Source organism: Manis pentadactyla, chromosome 7, assembly GCF_030020395.1.
Source record: "Manis pentadactyla isolate mManPen7 chromosome 7, mManPen7.hap1, whole genome shotgun sequence".
Taxonomy (NCBI): Eukaryota; Metazoa; Chordata; class Mammalia; order Pholidota; family Manidae; genus Manis; species Manis pentadactyla.
The window spans coordinates 76,765,128-76,780,974 of record NC_080025.1 but is presented as its reverse complement, the minus strand read 5'-3'; the positions used below and the strand labels follow the sequence as shown (position 1 = coordinate 76,780,974).

The 15,847-nt window shown below is 37.6% G+C and overlaps 1 protein-coding gene across 5 annotated transcripts in view; it reads right to left on the bottom strand.

Moving 5' to 3' along the window:
- Positions 1–9,034, bottom strand: part of VPS50 (VPS50 subunit of EARP/GARPII complex) — a 132,400-nt gene extending 123,366 nt beyond the window's left edge. For all 5 annotated transcript variants that reach the window (XR_005023483.2, XR_005023484.2, XR_008998488.1 and 2 more), the window contains exons 1-2: positions 8,882–9,034; positions 2,815–2,883 (exon numbers count right to left, since the gene is read on the bottom strand). Coding sequence is in view for 1 of the 5 variants with exons in the window: in XM_036879228.2 (XP_036735123.1) it covers positions 2,815–2,883; positions 8,882–8,914 (102 nt within the window). In the remaining 4 variants the exon portion in view is untranslated. The remainder of the gene's footprint in view (positions 1–2,814; positions 2,884–8,881) is intronic.
- Positions 9,035–15,847: the final 6,813 nt, after the last annotated feature.

The following is a 15,847-nucleotide window of genomic DNA, read 5'->3' as shown; positions in this document are numbered from 1 at the left end:
TGCACTGTTAGCTGTTTGACCATTTAACTGACTTAGCTTCTTAGTGTGTGTCAATCAGACCAATGCCTCAGGCTTAATCACCACCTGAACCATTTACATTTGCTGATCTTGTGATCCCAGACTGGCCTCTTTCCCCAGAGCCTGTCATCTCAAACATACACACCACTGTTCACTGATGGGGCTAGGGAGTCACTAAGACTGTCTAATGAGAACACTGTAAATTCACTACCTACCATTACGGGAAAAACATCACCACTCATGGTTTAAAGGCAACATAAAGTCCTTATGCAATAGAGTCATGTATTTCTTAAAAGAGGCTCACTCACCAATTTTACATTGGTTCTGAAACCTCTAGTGCAATCTAATTCAAGGCATGTTCATAATACATGATAATCTTTTTTCTTAAGTAAATGAAATAAAACCAGATTATGTGTCAATTAAGATTTATGGTTATTATCTCTTAGTTCCCAATTTTATCACACTCAATCATCTTTTATAAGATTATATTAAACTAAAAGTAAAACTCAAAATGGATCAAAGACCTGAATGTAAGTCATGAAACCATCAAACTCTTAGAAGAAAACATAGGCAAAAATCTCTTGAATATAAACATGAGCAACTTTTTTCTGAACACATCTCCTCGGGCAAGGGAAACAAAAGCAAAAATGAACAAATGGGACTACATCAAACTAAAAAGCTTCTATACAGCAAAGGACACCATCAGTAAAACAAAAAGGATTCCTACAGCATGGGAGAATATATTCGTAAATGACATATCCGACCAACAAGGAGTTAACACCCAAACTATATAAAGAGTTCATATGCCTCAACACCCAAAAAGCAAATAACCTGATTAAAAAATGGGTGGAGGATATGAACAGACACTCCCCCAAAGAAGAAATTCAGATGGCCAACAGGCACATGAAAAGATGCTCCACATCACTAATTATCAGGGAAATTAAAAAGAAAAACACAATGAGATATCACCTCACACTAGGTAAGGATGGCCAGCATAGAAAAGACTAGGAACAACAAATGCTGGCGAGGATGTGGAGAAAAGAGAACCCTCCTACACTGCTGGTGGGAATGTAAATTAGTTCAACCATTGTGGAAAGCAGTATGGAGGTCCCTCAAAAAACTAAAATTAGAAATACTATTTGACCCGGGAATCCCACTCCTAGGAATTTACCCAAAGAAAACAAGATCCCCAAATCAAAAGACATATGCACCCCTGTTTACCACAGCACCATTTACAATAGCCAAGATGTGGAAGTAACCTAAGTGTCCATCAGTAGATGAATGGATAAAGAAGAGGTGGTACATATACACAATGGCATATTATTCAGCCATAAGAAGAAAACAAATCCTACCATTTGCAACAACATGGATGGAGCTGGAGGGTATTATGCTCAGTGAAATAAGCCAGGCAGAGAAAGACAAGTATCAAATGATTTCCCTCATTTGTGGAGTATTAACAAGAAAGCAAAACTGAAGGACAAAACAGCAGCAGACTCACAGACTCCAAGAAGGGACTAGCGGCTACCAAAGGTGGGGGGGGGGAGGAGAAAGGAATTAAGGGGCATTATGACTGGCACACATGGTGTAGGGGGGATCACGGGGAAGATACTGCAACACAGAGAAGACAAGTAATGACTCTGTGGTATCTTACTACACGGATGGACAGTGACTGTGGTGGGGAGGGGGCTGGGGGAGAACTCGATAATATGGGTGAATGTAGTGACCACAATGTTGCTTATGTGAAATCTTTATAAGATTGTATATCAATGATATCTTAATAAAAATAAATAAATAAATAAAAATAAAGATTATATAAAACTATTCAAAATGCCTGTTTAAGGTTTTGGACTGAGCCATTTCATGCAAAAGCGTTGGTCAAAATTTATCATATTTGGTGAATATGTTTGGGCCTGACCTAAAATAAAGGCTACATAGTAAATATAAAAGTCACTTCAGGGGGTAAGGCACCTCAAAGAGGTGGGGAATCAGTCTCTCAAGCAGCTGACACTGAGGTGTGGAGAGGCTTTATGATTGCTGATCAAGAGAAACGAGTCCTATGTATAAAGATGCCAGGCACAGAAAACAAACAGTAGGTTCAAATATGATCCTCAAATTGAAAATAAAAAGCAGACTTTCCAAAGAACAGGCTTTGATCTGATATGGAGCTGTTATTCACAGAAGCAGCTGCAAGTGGCTACACCCCAGAGTGAGAAACAGCAGGCACTTATTTATTTAACAACGGTTAATAATTCTCCCGAGGGGAAGCCAGCTAGCTTTCAAATACTACCTATTAAATTAGTAAGCTGGGACATTCACATAAATATCAGGGGATTAAAAATCTAAGACAGGCACAATTTAGTATAAGTTATGCTTTAGCTACTTCTTCAAAAATCTCTGCTCCATTACAAAAACATAATTAACTATGACTTTTGGCTCAGAGTGTTACAGCAGAAAAAGTAAAATAATTTCCTTTCACCTCTCCAAATACAGCAGATAAATCCGTAAGTGTCATATATACATGTATAACTGCTTTCAGGATAATAATGTGCTATGATAATAAACTCTATATTTATCTATCTTGAATTTTTTGCTTCACTATAATGATCATCCTGCATCCCAATGAGTGATAAAAGTAAAAACAAGCCCAAGCCTATTGTACTACAAAAATTTATCTAGCCTATGGCAACAACCATCTGCCTGTGGGAAAGAAAAGCTTCTATGAATCAATTATTATCCAAACGCAGTAACATTTTCTTAAGGAAGTGTAAAGTCACGCTCACACATGTAGATCAATACCTTTCCAGGGACCCGGAGACTTTCAATGGCACCAAGATCGCTGAGGCTCTCTGGAGGGCTTTTCAGACCCTTAAAAAATAATAAATAAATAAAATTTTCATTGCACCACAGAACTGTAAAATGACAGAACACACCTATTAAAATAGAAATCACCATTTTAAAGAGACATTTTCCTGCTCTAAAATATATAGAACATATGTTCTAAAAACAATTGTCACTTAATGCATATAGTACGACTAGTACATCAAGTAAAGATGTACTTTTGGTAGCTTAGAAGTATTATATGGCACCTTCATAACTAATGGTTGAAATCTAACTTAACAATGATTTAAAAACAACGAAAAGAAAAGAAACTTGGGTGGCAGCATTCTGTAAGAGCACTTACCTACTATAATCACTGGCAAATTCACCCAGAAAAAAAGTCCCAGTATTATGATTCACAGATAAAATACATCAACTGAGCTAGTCAAATATTTTTAAATAATGCTAATTTTTTAAAATTGATTTTTACGTGGTTATTTCTCACAAATGCACCCAATTTATACTGCATAATTAAGACTTAAATCTCATGTCTTACTGCTTCCTACCTGTCCTTTAGCTCTTTGGTATACAGTACTTCCTATGTTCATGTCAAGTGAGGGATTCCAAGTCTTATTTGGACCAGAGAAAAGTTATCAAAAGAGAGAAGTTAGCAGTTTACATTTTCTTTAAAAGCCTATTTTGAAAAATGGGCCATTCAAAGCAGACACCTAAAGCCCCTGTAATATTAGCCTGTAAGCAAAATTAAGTGGTTCATGAATCTCAGGAGAGATTTATGCTACAGTCAAGTTTTGGTCCTTCAGGTGTCCTATAAATTGGTTCTTTGGTGTCCTTAGTAATCAAAATATATTGTACACTTAGGCCAATTATTTAAAACTTAGGCAGAACTTGCTTATTTTTATAGAGCTGTGTATTTTACCTTCCCTATTATAAAACACGACAAGTCTCCCAGTACTCCCAGAACACCCCACCCAGCCTTTTCTCTCTCTTATTCTCATTCTCTCTCCCATACACACACACACACCGCGAAAGAAATCAATATCCCACTTTCAGAATTAACTCCTCTTTGAAGCCTTCCTAAATCCCCAAGCTTCAGAGAACACACTATTTCTTAGTACTGTCCATGAATCATCTCTTTCAGTATCATCCAGGGAATTTTTTAGATGTGAGATTCCTGGGTCCCACCACAGATATAATGAACAGGTATTTCTGCACAATGACCGGTAACGCATTTTAACAAACAACTAGGTGGCTCATATAATCACTCATGTTTTAGAAATCCAGCTAGACATTTTCCAACACAATACCTCTGCCAAAGTAGTGAAGTTTTAAATATTAAATGTATCTCTTTCTCTACTAGACCGTTAAGTCCCAGAAGAAAGGAGAGACTGAGGCATGTTTGCCTCCATTGTCCTGTGGCTAGCAAAATTCCAGAAACAGAGTAAACACCAAAGCAATGAGTAAGTCATTTCATACAAGTCCTTGGTCAGGCTACAAGCTCCAACTAATTAGAACATTGTTCCCATGGGAATATGCAATTGACTTTAAAATGAAGCTCCCAGGGAAGGTTGCTCGGATAGGAAAAGCATACTAAGGTTTCCTGGTTTACACTGAGTGAGGAAATAAAATCATGTAATTACTAACGATTTTGTCTTTGTTCTTCCTTGTCCCAGTTCTCACCAATAGTCGTTATGAGGGCAAAGCACCAGAAGTAGTAAAGAAGGCAAGGTTGGGTTACAGATGTAAACTTGTATATACACTATACACACACATATATATACATACATACATACATAAGAGAGTACAACATCTTAATTTGATTCAAAAATCATTACCACCCCTAAAATATCTTTTTTTTTTAATGGGCCTTTTATAAAACAGAAGGAACAGAACAGCAGTAGACTCAAGACACTGAGAAGTGACTAGGGTTACCAAGGCAGCAGGCAGGGGGGAATAAAGGGGCACAATAATTCACAATCACAATATAAGTTGGTCATGGGAACAGTAGTGCAGCATGGAGAATATAGTCAATGATGCTGTAACAACTTTTACATTGATAGATACTAACTGCACTAGAGGGGGTGATGATTTAATAATATGGATAATTGTTGAACCACTGTGTTGTACATCCAAAACCAATATAAGATTGTGTATCAACACTATTTATATATGTGTGTGTGTATATGTATACACATAGATATATACATATGCCTTATAAACATTTTTCAAAGTATAACCAATCTAACAGAAATCCTTGAAGGAATGTATTATGTGTAATTTTCTCCTTTCCCAGAGCTAATCAGTAAAAAAGCCAATGCCTGCAATGTAAGTAATATGTACCAACATCTAGAAAAAGGCTCTACCTCAGATTAGTCACCACATACAGTAATTCGCTAGTAATACATAGCAACTTTCCACCAAATATACAAAAAAAAAGTAATAAAAATTGGAAAGCCCACATATGTGTTAGGAGGCATCATCCAAGGAACAAGCTCTGTGGCCTTGAACAACTTGCCTACCCTGCCTGTCATGATAATGATGGTGACAGTAATTTAGAGGCTGTTACAAGTAAAGGAGACAATGTGTGTGACACGCCAAAAACAGTATCTGGCCATAGTAAGCATGCTTTAGGTGTTAACCGTTATTCAGAATATCATTGTGATCACAAATGCTTTTCTTTTACTTACCCAAAATAGAAATGAAAAATTACATAGATGTCTCAAAGCACAGCGCTCAGCTGTATTTTAGGACCATAGGGCTTGAATCCTTTGGTTGGCAATTTTATAAATCTCTACTAACAAATTTGAAGTCATCATTCTCACTTTATCTTCACCTCGCTAAAGCAGGAAGCCATTGTTATAACCATAGAACTCTGCCTTTATTAAACTGAAATTTTCACTGTAATCATTAACCATTACTTGATATTTTGTATTTGTTTTTTGTTTTCATAATTTCCCACTTAAATTTACACAACATTCGGCATAAATTACTGCCTCTATACTTTATTTCTTTGCCCAAATCAGATTACCATTTCAGACCACCTCTGTTTAGTCTACACTAATCTTCAATTTCAACTTAAGAGTCCAGCAACTTATGTCCCAATGATCAAAAGAAGCATGTGAGATGACTTATTTTCCTTCCCTTTTCAGCAAAACTCAAGAGTGTTTATACTCAGTCCTCAAATTCTCTCAAACCCACCCTCATCCGCCTTCCTCCTCCCACCTTCCCAGTGTTCCTGTCCCCTCACCCATGACCTCGGTGCTGCTCCTTCCAAGGCTCATTCTCATTCTCACCTCCCACTCTCAAGGCCTCTACTTTTGCTTTTCCTTTCACCTGGCATGCTCCTTCCAGACATTCATATTTACTTCCTCGCCTCCTTCAGGTTTTTATTCATAAGTTACCTTCTCAGTGAGGCCTTTCATGGCCCCCCTATCTAAAATTGTAAATGATCCCTACTTGCCAACAACTCCCAGGACTCCCCATCCTCTATTCCTCCAAAGCATTAATTATGCCCACCTTAGTACTCATCTGTTTTGCTCACTGCTGCATCCTCCAAACTTAGAAGAGTGCCTGGCACATAGTGCTCAATAAACATTTGGTGAATGGCCTGAAAGAACAGAGTACAGCATAATGGACAATGCTAACAACAGATCTCCTCTAAATAAAGAGCCCTCACAAAGCCCACCCTCCCACTCTTCTCCAAGCCAAGATCCTTAGAGAGCTGACATGACAAAAATCTAAAGTTCCATAGACCCTGATTTCATGTCTCTCCACATTAACAATATTATTAGCATATTTTTAGCCTCATAAAACATCTATATCCATATAGTTTTGTGTACATTTATTTGTAGTACTACATTTAACCCAGTAATAAACAGTACCAAATAAAATCACGAATGTAACTCTAGGTAACACCTTATTTTCATGCCTCATTGATTTATGAAATGGGTATTAATAATGATTAAATATGTGGGAGTCAAACTAGAAACAAATATAATTAGGATGACTTTTAAAACATGTGTAAAACTTTCAATTTTACCTCACTTTTTAAACAGTATAGTTCCAGCTTTTCATCTGACTTCTCTACTTTTTTTCCATTCCAACTAAGCACAGATTTGACCTGCTCAAGTCCAATAAGCAACTAACTGATTGAGGCTGAAGAGTTACAATTTTTGGAACAATTCCACTACATTTAGGAGACACAAAAGTATCACTGTTATCTGGACTTTTGTATTTTTTTCTCTCCCACTCATTTTTACAAATTATGGTTAAAAATCAACCAAAGTTGCTGTACAATGCTTTGGAGGAATAGAGGATGGGGAGTCCTGGGAGTTGTTGGCAATTAGAGACATAACCATCACATAACATATCAACCAAAGTTGCTGTACAATTATGAGAATTTTGACACCACTGAACTGCGGGGCAAGCAACATGAGAGATCACCAAACTTAGCTGATCCACAAAGCCCAAATTCAGCATTCCAAAGGCAGTTTAGGGGTATTAGTGGCATAATGTACAAAAGTGTATGCTGTCTTAAAAATCAAACAGATACCAAAGTCATCCTGAAGTCATCTATTGTTTGAATTACTGCAACAGCCTGCTTCCAGTTTTCCCACCATCAAATGCAGCCACTGAGATGGTCTCTTATCAAGCTCTTCCTTGATAAGGCCTAGGAACTGTGTTAACTCCTTTATCTCTTTACCTTCATCATATCATATAAACACCAACAGACTAATCCCATGAGATGGGTCATTGCTCCTATTTTAAAGATGTGGAAACAGATGCTCAAAAAAGGTTACTTGGCCAAGGTCATACCCCAGCTACAGGATGGAGCAGGGCCCAAACTCATGCTCAAGTGAGAACTGGTATGAAGCACACCACCACTGCTCATGGGAGGGACTGCCAAATGTTACTACCCACTTACTTAGATCCTTCTTTATTCACAGAACTTTTAAATTTTATTTTCATGAGAATAACAACATAATTTGAAAGAGTAAAACAATCTAGTGTATTTTTCACCAGATCAACCATTATAGCCTACTCAAATATCTGTCAAATTCTGAATTCTCAAATAAGAATTTAGAATGTATATTTGTTTAATCAACAACCAAAAAAACCTCACAAATGAACCTCTCACTAAATGATTATCTTACACATTCCCCAAAGTTCTCAAAACCACGCTGATTTAAAACTCTAATCTAAATTATGCTTCTCTCATATAAAATTAAATAATGGCCAGTTCTAGTGAAATTATTAGCGTTGAAATGGCATATAAAACCAAGTTATAATCAGTAAGTGCATAAAAGAAAATTTCTGCCATTTCCTACTTGAAGGAAACTGAGACATTATTAGTAAGCCCCTAACATTTTTGAAATGGAATAGAAAAAAGCCAAAGCTATTATTCATGAACTATCATTCTGGCAAAAAATTAAAAGGCCATTATTTTGCCATGACAATGATTTATTTCATTTCACATGCATTGATTTACTGATGACTCTCACAACTGAACTGTGAGACAGGTTGAACAAAAATAATTATTCTCATGTTCACGGGTAACTTAAGCTCCAAAGTTTGGGGACTTGCCCAAAAGCGTGAAATTCCCAATTCTGTATTCAAATTGTCCTCTTTTTTCACTTTTTCCAAGTCATCTCTATTGCACAGACCTCACCTCCCTATTCAGGCCACCTGTTCACAGACGACAGACAGCCTGGATAAAGGGAACCCTGCAAGAAGCTGGGTATGTCACTGCAAAGATAGCAAAAGGGGGACAATGGGAGACAAAAATAGCCTGACTTCCTCATTGATCTCATCTTCATCAGTGTTTCTGGGACGCCGCTACTCGCCTAGGCAGACTCCCACCCGGGCGGCTCAAGTGAGTTTTCTAAGATGTGCACCGGCTTCCTAGTGCCCCCGAGACCTGTCCCCCACCATAACTTTGGTCTCCGCCGCCGCGGCCCAGGGACAGAACATTTCGGCTCTTCTCCCAGAGAAGATGAAAAAGGCCTTTGCTTCAACCCCCGCCACCTACCTGTCGGGTCATAAGAGATTTGATTTTCTGCATGTCCAAATCGTGAGGGGCTACAGTACCGCAAAGAACTAACAAATCACAGCGAAGCCGCGGAGTGCTGGCCCTTACACAAGGAAGCCATGGTGAATGGTCACGTGGAGCTTCCGACCCGGGTCATCCCTTCTTCCCGGACCATTCTGGGAACTGTAGTCTTCCGGTTGCCGCTGGCACCTCCCGCGGAGAAGAGACAACAAGACCAGGCACTACATTTCCCATCAAGCAAAACAGCGGGATCCTCTGTTAAACCTGAAAATCTTGTTGCTCTTGAGTGACCAAGGTGATCACCGGTTATTACAGAAGTTCTTGCTGTCTGTAGCTCTGCTTCGGCAAAGCGAAAGTCTAACTCACAAGTCACTAGGCATTGAGCGACAGGAACAAACACTGAGAGGACAGTGTGTGAACCAGACTGATACGATGGCCGCTAGGAGTGTGATGGAGGAAACCACCGGGTCTAGAGGGGCGGGGTGAGAGGACGTGAGACGGACGCGAAGAGGCAGGAATCCAAAGGCAGGCACTCACTCAAGAGACCTGAGAACCTCGGGAGTCCCCGCGTGGCGCTGGGCTTGGCCTGAGGAAAGGTGTGGTCCAGGTTATCCAGTTGGCAGGCGGCTGCCCACGGCTAGAGGGCTGTTCTCCCTGTCTTGTAATCAATCCACTGCAAAAAACAAAACAAAACAAAAAAAACCCCTCTAAAACCAAAGTATTTAACCCACACCACTCATTTTACTACCTGAGTAATCTAAGCAAGTCAAGATGGAAAACACAACATTAATAATAAGTACATCTGTCACTTTTCAACTTTTATCAGTTTACTTAAATTGGGGGGAGAAACAGGGGAGCCTTTTGGGGAGCAATTTAAGAAAGAAATTTACAATTATGGAAATACCACAAAAAATGAACCAGAGCTCACAATAATAGCTAACACTGAGCGTTTGCTACGTGTCAAGAACTCTGCTAATAGCTTTACATGTATTGTCTCCTTTATCCATACAATCATCCCGTGGAGTTGGTACTACCATCCCCATTTACTTGTTTTATTTTACATAGAATTTCTTTTACATAGAATTGCCCCTTTAAAGGGACACAAGTGTGTGTTCCGGGTGCTGGCAATGTTTTATTTCTGTTTTTAATTGAAATCCAGTTGACGTTATATATTAGTTTCACATGTTCAACATAGCAATTCAACATTTATATATATTTATATATACTACAAAATGCTCACCAGGTAAGTGTAGTTACCATCTGGCACCATACAAAGTTATTATAATATTGACTACATTCCACATGTTGTACCTTTCATCCCCATGACTTATGTATTTTATAACTGAAAGTTTGTACCTCTTGATCCCCTTCACCTATCCCGCCCATCTCCCTACCCCCTGACTCTGGCAATCACCAGTTTGTTCTCTGTATTTATGAATCTGTTTCTTAGTTTTTATTTGTTCATTTGTTTTATTTTTTAGATTCCACATGTAAGTGAAATAATATGGTATGTGTCTTTCTCTGCCTGACTTATTTCACTTAGCACAATACCCTCTAGGCCCATCCATATTGTCATAAATAGTAAGATCGCATTCTTTTTTATGGCTAAGTAATATTCCATTTTATATCTACGGCATTGTCTTTATCCATTCATCCATCAATGGGCACTTAGGTGTCTTCCATATCTTGGTTATTATAAACATAAGGTGCATATATCTTTTCAAAATAGTGTTTATATTTTTTTCATGTAAATACCAGAAGTAGAATTACTAGATCATATGGTATTTCTATTTTTAGTTTTTGAGGAACCTCTATACTGTTTTCCATAGTGGCTGCACCAGTTTACATTCCCACCAACAGTGCATAAAGGTTCCCTTTTCTCCACATCCTCACCAGCACTTATTATTTCTTTTTTTTTGGATACTAGCTATTGAGACTGGTGTGAGGTGATATCTCATTATGGTTCTGATTTGCATTTCCCTGATGCATTAGTGATGTTGAGCATCTTTTCATGTCTGTTGGCTATCTGTATGTCTTCTTTGGAAAAATGTTCGAATCCTCTGCCCATTTTTCAAGCAGATTATTTGGGGGTTTTTTTTGGTGTTGAGTTATATGAGTTCTATTACCCGCATTTTAAATATTAATAAACTGAGATAAAGAGAAATTAAGTAACCTTCCTAAGATTACTGCAGATGTGCAAGCAAAAACTGATTATCTAGTTTTAAGTAAGGTTGTCATGTATGGTGTTGAAGAGAGAGTCCTGAAGCATGGTAGCAATGATTTTTTAAATTTACATTTATTTTCATTAATGTCTGTTAGAAAAAAAATAAAACAGACCCATGATTTCAAAAAGATTTTTAGGACTACTAAAAAAATGTTAATGTGAGCCAAACTAATGAAAAATATTGGGCAAACAATAGTATGGGTGGTAATCAAATAGGACAAAAATAATAAAAGTGGCTTCAAATGATTTAAGTTTGGGGGACACTAAGATACAGGATATATCCAACCCTGAAATTCTATTATTTGACCTCTTAGTGTTTTGTCTTATTAATTTTTACAAATCAGGCTTATATTTGACCCAGGGTTTTGTTAGGATACATGAAATGAGCTAAGTGAATACAATTTATAAATTGTAAAGCACCTTACAATTAGGAAGTATTACAGTCGTAGTTCTGCCCAGTGCTCTGCTCTGACAGAACCAGTCTGTACATATTTCTATCATTGTGCTTAACAATTCCTTTTGAAATTATGTGTTTACCTATACGCTTTTCTGACTGTGTTACTTCTAACTCCATAAAGAAATTCAAGTCACTTTTGGGCAATCCTAGTGTAGTTCATTCTTTACCTGCTCTAATCTTAATTGCCAGACAGTTTTTATTGTGTGAGAATCTCTAATATTTAGAGGTCCCTGAAAGCACCAGAAACTGCTGACCATATTAACATATAAAATGAAACCCGATTCAGCCAACATTTGTTGACTGTTGGGCAGTGGAAACACTACAACAAGCACTTCAAATTAAGAGATTAAAAAACAGTTTTGGTCCTTGAAGTGTTTACAATTTAATTGAAAAGCATATATTAGCCGTATTGCAAGACCAGTAGTTCTCAAACCCGACCGTTCAGATTCACCTGAAAAGTATGCTATTGTCATTATTGTTCTCTTTTGTGTTCTTTGTTTAAGATCTTCAGTTATTCCTATAGGCAGCCAACTCTAGCATGTCAAATACATTCTTCTGAATTGACAATATTTATCCATCTAAGGTTTCAAGGTCACACTTTAAAATTAGAGCTTGATCTGAACTAGAACCCAGATCCAAACCCAAAATGTTCTCCCTCAAACACTCAATATACAAAGTTGCAGGTGACAAAAAAAAAGTATTTTTAATCCCTTGTGTTTGTTTTTTTCTGTCAGCCAAATTGGGTAAATGAGTGTTTTCTGTATCTATTTGACACTAAAAAGGCCAGAAAGGATTAAAACTTTGTTTTATTGTAATATTCTAGGTTTTAGTTTATTTCTTATAAACTGAAAATAGGGACAACCCAGGCTTCTAAAAGTTCAAAGATTGTAACTACAATACTGAAAACACGTAAAGTAAATCAATGCTGTTGTCTAAAGAAACTATAATTTTCTAATTCAACATACCCTTGCACTATAGAAAATAACTGAGTCAAGCATGGTGCATTTTAACTCCCTAAACTAAAAAACAGAAGAACATAGATCCCTGAAGAGCACTTTTTAAAAGGTGAAGCATGTAATTTCATTTCCATTTTTCGAAAATACACATATAATCTATCTATTTAGGACTTTCACCTATACCTGAGGGCCATTAGTGGCAGGCCAGAGCAAACCAGTGGGAAGTTCGGCTGGTCTGCTAACAAGTCTTGAGGGAAGCTTGCTGGGTGATAGTAAGGAGTGCCGTCCTCATTTTTGCATTGGAACATCAGGGCTAAGAGTTAACTAAGTTGATAGGATTCAAGGCAGTAACGTTAGCAGTGAAGTAGGATAAAGAGATGTTTCTGATGGCTGAAACAGGAGGAACCTCTGGAAGCTTAAATAAAAGCTGAGATCTTATACTTAAAAAAAAGCTGAGAAATTATACTTCCAATCATCCTGTAAATATCAAAGCAATGGGAAGATATGGCCTCTCCAGGATGATGAAACTACACTCCCTGAGCAAGCAGTAACGGAGAACAGAACTCTCGCTGAAAGTAAAGCAGGGACCTGGAAGGGGCCCAGGAAGGCAGACATTGCCACATAGTCATTTAGCGGCCATAGCAGTAGAGCTAGGCAGCACAGTAGATGGAACTGTTTACGAGGGAACACCAACACAGGCAAGGTGATTGTGTGGCCTCCTCTAGCAGCCAGCTCTTCCTTGTAAACAGTAATCTTTCCTAGAATCTGTCCATTTACAACATAAGCCAGTGTTTTCTTTCCCCAGCTCTTCTTAAACCCCCCAATCTGTCTGCACTGACCTTGGCATTGGCATTTCACCACCTCTCCTTCCCAATTCTTACTATTATTCTAAAACACGCAGATGGCACTAATAAATAATGAATGTGGATGTTTGAAATGCATGTAGCAGACTGTTTGCTTTACAAAGCCAGACCAGCTTCACTTAGATTTTAAACAAACAAGACAGTAAACTGTAGTGTTATTTGAGAAGCAACAAAGCCTGCACCTCACAACCACACACACACACACACACACTGCCTCTTGCAACATGGATATAGATTGCTTAAATTAATCAACGTTTGCATTTTAAATGCAAACATAACTGAGATCAGTTCACAGGCTTCTGGACAGTATGATAGAGCAAAGCCCTTCAGTGGGTTACAGGTGAGATGTGAGATACTGATGGAGGGAAATTTCTTATAATGATAAATTTTCTGAAACTCTTTATAATGATAAACACTTTAAGCCATTTTTAACAATCATATAAAGATTAACAAGTTGGAGTTATATTTTATATTTACCTTGTATGGCATGACTTCCTGTGTAAACATCCTGAATTCAGAAAATACTCCAGCAGGTACGTTTATGTCTGCCACCTGTCGCTAGAGGGCACTTTGTCACGCTTATGCCACGTAGCATTTTCCCAAGTTGTGCCGTAGGTATTGTCATTTTTTAATGTGTGCCATGACATTCAGAGACCACAACTCTGATTCATTTTGGCATTTATTTATTTACATAGCATCTGTTATCACCTATGTCATAAAAGGATATTTTAAAATATAACAAAAGAAAAAATATCAATAAAATCAGCCCTTTAAATTGGGTAGCCTTAGGAAAAACTCACTACCTGGTCTCTGTTTCTCTTATGCCTAAAACTTCATCATGAGCCAGCACAGGGTTTGAAAAATGTTGGCGAGCAGTTATTTAATAAAGGCAATTGGAGATTAATCTTGATTTAAAGACGAGATGGCGATTCTAAGTGGTATCTGTAGGCTTCCATTATTACTTTCTGAATTGTATTTTGTGCAATCCAGTATTAAACTTTGTTTGTCTTTCTTAAGCATCAACTGAGAATCAGAAGATAGGGGCCAAGGAGCACATGGGATATATTTCTAAGGGAACAGCAGAACAAAAATACTACTTAAGCACTGAGCTAGGTGCTAGGATCCATAAATGAATAAGACTGGGGTCTGTATTCAAGGAGCCCAGAGGGAAAATAAACATGCAATAAAGTTAAATGAGGTTAATGAGATAAGTGCTATGATAGACATGTACAAGATTTCGAGATAGCAGAGGGAAAGCTTCAATATAGTAATTCCCTGGAAGGGGGGAGCTCTTGCCATTTTTTTCTGAAGCATGGCGAGATCATAAAGAGACCTCTGAAGAGACCTCAGGTTTCAAACAGTCCCTCAACTTCCTTGGCCTAGAAGCACCTCTGAAAGAGTTAGGAGTCTTGATACAAAAGTGTTTTGTTTCCAAACTTGGATTCCAAAATAACTATCATTCCTTTTTTTTATCTTTAGTTTTATCTTGAGGACTATTCTTCTGCTTCTATTATCATTGAATTTCAGTGAGCCTTTACTTTTAGAAATGATTTATACAAGGAATTTTGCTTGATTTCACACAGATTTGGCTATATACTTTTTATTGTATATAGTGGAACGCTTGGACTAGAGCCTTCTTGCAAGAAAAAAAAATGAAATAGGGGTTAACTTATAACTTACTAAATTAGGCTGAAGTTCTCAGACTGCCTGCTACCATGGCACTGAAATGGCCGGGCTGAAAAGCTGTGGCCTAGACACCACAGTAGAGGCCAGGTATCTGGGCCATCGGTTCACTTCCTCTATGCTTCAGCTGTGAAAATGTGGCCTCAGATATTATCTGTTGGCATATGCTTTTCATTCTAATAATGCACCGTTCATGATTCAGTTCTCTTTTGGAAACACACCTGTGGTTTCTTTTAAGAATAACATGAATCCATAGATTCAATAAAATCATGGCAGACATTTGTAATTCAAAATACATTTTTAAAGATATTCAAGTGCTCTGTTTTGATTCTTTGATATAACTTTCACATTTACTTCGGGACTTCATGATGATTTGTAACTGGCAGATATACGAAATATTTCAATTTTCATAGAAAAAACTTTTTAACTTAAAAATAATGGCATAGTTTTGCATGACAGAAAATCAGCTCTTGTTGGAAATTTCACAATATGCTCTCCTTATGAAAGCACACTGTTTTACCATGAAGTCACCCAGAAGGATGTTTTCCTTCATGTGATTATTAATAACTAAGAATAATTCATAAAATGTACTGACAGTTACTAATCAGAGGTAAGAAGCTGTCTGAATGTCCTACGCCTGTATTCTTGCAGAGCATATAACAGGTGTTCCCATCCTCTGTGTCCTTTGTATACACATTCATTCTGTATTCAAATCACAGAAGCAAGAGGCAGGATAGGGTCTGTTACCTCACTGCTAATTTC